General features: G+C 39.2%; 1 protein-coding gene across 5 annotated transcripts in view; it reads left to right on the plus strand.

Moving 5' to 3' along the window:
- The window catches only part of Tut4 (terminal uridylyl transferase 4), a 99,470-nt gene that overhangs the window by 85,779 nt on the left and 10,121 nt on the right, over positions 1-3,570 (plus strand). For 2 of the 5 annotated variants that reach the window (XM_013348546.2, XM_013348547.2), the window contains exons 26-27: positions 878-1,065; positions 1,719-1,819. In XM_013348546.2, coding sequence (XP_013204000.1) covers positions 878-1,065; positions 1,719-1,819 — 289 coding nt within the window. The remainder of the gene's footprint in view (positions 1-877; positions 1,066-1,718; positions 1,820-3,570) is intronic. The other 3 variants (XM_026781896.1, XM_013348548.2, XM_005353549.3) reach the window with 2 other exon arrangements.

Raw genomic sequence — 3,570 nt, forward strand, 5'->3', positions numbered from 1 at the left:
AGAGAGATCCTCCTGCCTCTGCCTCCCGAGCGCTGGAATTAAAGGCGTGCGCCACCACCACCCGGCTAAGCTCTAGTTTTTATCATTGTTATTTAATAAACTTGGGCCAAGTACTTATTTTCTCTAAACTTGTTTCTTCTTTGAAGTAGAGTTAAGTATCAATCTCTAAGGATTTAGAAGTTCAAAACTTGATATTAGGCTGGGAGGTGGTGGCTCACGCCTTTAATCCCAGAACTCAGGAAGCAGAGGCAGATAGATCTCTGTGAGTTCGAGGCCAGCCTGGTCTACAAGAGCTAATTCCAGGACAGGCTCCAAAGCTATAGAAAAATCCTATCTCGAAAACAAAACAAACCAAAAAATCTTTGATATTAAAATTTTTTAGTATGGTTGGGCATGGTGGTATACCCCTTTATTCCCAGCACTTAAACAGTACAGGCAGGAAAGATCTTTGACATTGAGGCCATTGGAGTCTCCATAATGAGTTCCAGACCAGGAAGGAACATATAGTGTCAAAAATAAATAAATAAATACTGTTATAAAATGATTACAATACTTAAATTAAGTATTGAAATATGATTTAAGTATGTTATAAATGAAAGTATATTTTTTAAAAAAACCAGCATAAATCCCAGCACTTGGGAGGCAGAGGCAGGCGGATCTCTGCGAGTTCGAGACCAGCCTGGTCTACAGAGCGAGTTCCAGGACAGGCTCCAAAGCCACAGAGAAACCCTGTCTCGAAAAACAAAACAAAACAAAACAAAACAAAAAAAAAACCAGCATAAAACTGCATGTGTTAGTTCATTTGTCATTGTATATGGCTTAGTTTGTTTGTGAATCATCAGTTTGTAAGTTCCTGGCTCCACATTATTGGTATCAGCAGTTTACTATTTAGACTAAAGAAGAAAGACAGTGAAGAAGAGAAGGAAGGAAATGAAGACGAAAAAGATTCTCGAGACCTTCTTGATTCCCGAGACCTTAGGTGTTTCATATGTGGAGATGCAGGACATGTACGCCGGGAATGCCCAGAGGTCAAGATGGCCCGCCAGAGGAATAGCAGTGTGGCAGGTAAGTACAAAAGATCAAAAATAGTTGAGAATGTTTATTTGCTTGTTGATAGGGGTCTAATCAAGGCTGCTGTGCCTGCTAAGGACATGGGTAACTACTGAGCTACAGCCCCAGTACTAGTATACTTTGTTTTGGGGACAGAGTTCTGCTATATTAATGCAGGCTAATCTCAAGCATATGATCTTCCTACACCAGCTTCCCTGGAGTTGCAGATATTATAATACCTGACTTCAGATATTCTTTTTAGTTGATCTGGGCTGGGGGTTTAGCTCAGTGAAAGTGCAAATCTGTGATGTACCACGTCCTGGGTTTGATGCCCTACAATGTGACATTTAAAAAAAAAATTCAGAAAAAGAAAAAAATCAATTTATATATAGGAGATTGAAAAGTGTCTTTTAAGTCCAGTATTCCTGAGATGGAAACAAGAGACACACTGTGTAACTCAGGTCTTGAATTCACAAAAATCCTTACATTTCAGTGCTTCAAGCATTGAGATTATAGATAAAAAACAATGTACCTACCTACTTTTTCTGTATCTTTTTTTTTTTTTTTTTTTTTTTTTTTTTTTTTTTTTTTTTTGGGCCCCGATCAGAAGGACTTGGGCCCCCCTTTCTGTATCTTTTGACTTTTTTTTCTGTGATGTCGTCTCTCAGCAGCCCAGCTGGTCCGCAACCTTGTCAATGCTCAGCAGGTGGCTGGTTCAGCCCAGCAACAGGGTGACCAGTCCATTAGGACTAGACAGTCTTCAGAATGTGTAAGTATTCTGCCTTTGAATGAGTTTGACAGGAAGAGAGTCATTGTATCTGACTCTTCACAACTTTTAATTTTGGAGCCTTTTACACTTTATTTCCTTGCTGTAAAAGTGCACTAGTAGCCAGGCACTGTGGAGTACATTTACTGGTAGTTCCTAATGTCTGGAGGCCAAGGCAGTGTGATGCTTTGAGCCTAGGACAACCCCCTCCCCCACCCACCCACACACCTGATACAGGGTTTCTCCTTGTGTAGCCCTGGCTGTCCTGGAACTGTCTCTGTTGGCCAGTCTGACCTCCAAACTCACAGAGATCCACCTACCTCTGTTTCTCAAGTGCTGGTATTCCATTACTGCCTAGCTACCCTAGGAGCTTCTAAAGAGAGGTGTCAAAGATCCTGAATTTGGCGTTTATATTTTCCAGTTCATTATTGAAGCCCAATAGAAACATTAGGTAGTTTAAATTATTAGTTATATGAATGAAGATTTAAGTTTTTGCCTAAGGTTAGTAGATAACTTGAACTCTATATGTTCTGTGTATATAAACTTATATTCTAATTATTTTTCTGTGATGCTCCTAGTTTTCTTTGTTATTTACCTTTTTTCTCACGTGACTTTTCTTTAAGAACTTAATGGACATTGTTTTTCTGGTGTCTAACAAAGCAACTCTGCTGTGGGATAATGGTCTTGTACTCTGTAAAGACTTTTCACTCATAATGGTTTAATAAAATGCTGATTGGCCAGTAGCCAGGCAGGAGGTATATGCAGGGCAACCAGACTAGGATAATTCTAGGAAGAACAAAGGCAGAGAGCCAGTTGTCATCAGATACAGAGGAATCAAGATAAGAATGCCTCACTGAGAAAAAATGCCAAGCCAATAGGCTAAACATAGACAAGAATTATGGGTTAATTTAAGTTGTAAGAGCTAGTTTATAATAGTCCTGAGTTAGGACTGGAGAGATGGCTCAGTGGTTAAGAGCATTGCCTGCTCTTCCAAAGGTCCTGAGTTCAATTCCCAGCAACCACATGGTGGCTCACAACCATCTGTAATGAGATCTGGCACCCTCTTCTGGCATGCGGGCATACATGGAGACAGAATGTTGTACACATAATAAATAAATAAAATCTTTAAAAAAAAATAAGCCTGAGTTAATAGGCCAAACAGTTTATAATTAATACAAGCTTCTGTATGTTTCTTTGGGAATGAATGGCTGTGGGACCAGGTGGAACAGAAACTATGTCTACAGCTTTAATGTGTCCAGAATGTTACGTTTCTTTCTAGTACTACAGATTTGCTCTGTCTTCTTGTGTTTATGGCCTTAATGTCTGTCTTACAGTCTGGTTTTCTCTTACATTTTTCTTTCCTTCAAGCTCTATTTCTTTATTCTTTTCAAAAATAACTCATAAATTGTGGCAGGGAATGTAGCTCAATTGGGAAAGTGCTTGCTTGCCTAGCATGCACAGGCCCTGGGTTTGATCCTAGCACTGTAGAAACCAGGCACTGTGGCACATACTTGTAATCCTAGCACTTGGAAGGTTAAAAAAAAAAAGGAGGATCAAAAATTCAATGTCCTGTGTGTTATATTTTAAATTTGAGAAATCATTGTTTGGGTGTTATGATTCACACCTTTAACATACCAGTACTCACTTGAGAGACTAGGGCCAGCAGATGTATGTGAATTCCAGGCCAGGTAGGGTTAACTGAGACTATCTTAAATAACTTAAGTAATAAAGAAACAAATAAATAAATAAACAAA

This window comes from Microtus ochrogaster, chromosome 10 (genome assembly GCF_000317375.1).
Source record: "Microtus ochrogaster isolate Prairie Vole_2 chromosome 10, MicOch1.0, whole genome shotgun sequence".
Taxonomy (NCBI): domain Eukaryota; kingdom Metazoa; phylum Chordata; class Mammalia; order Rodentia; family Cricetidae; genus Microtus; species Microtus ochrogaster.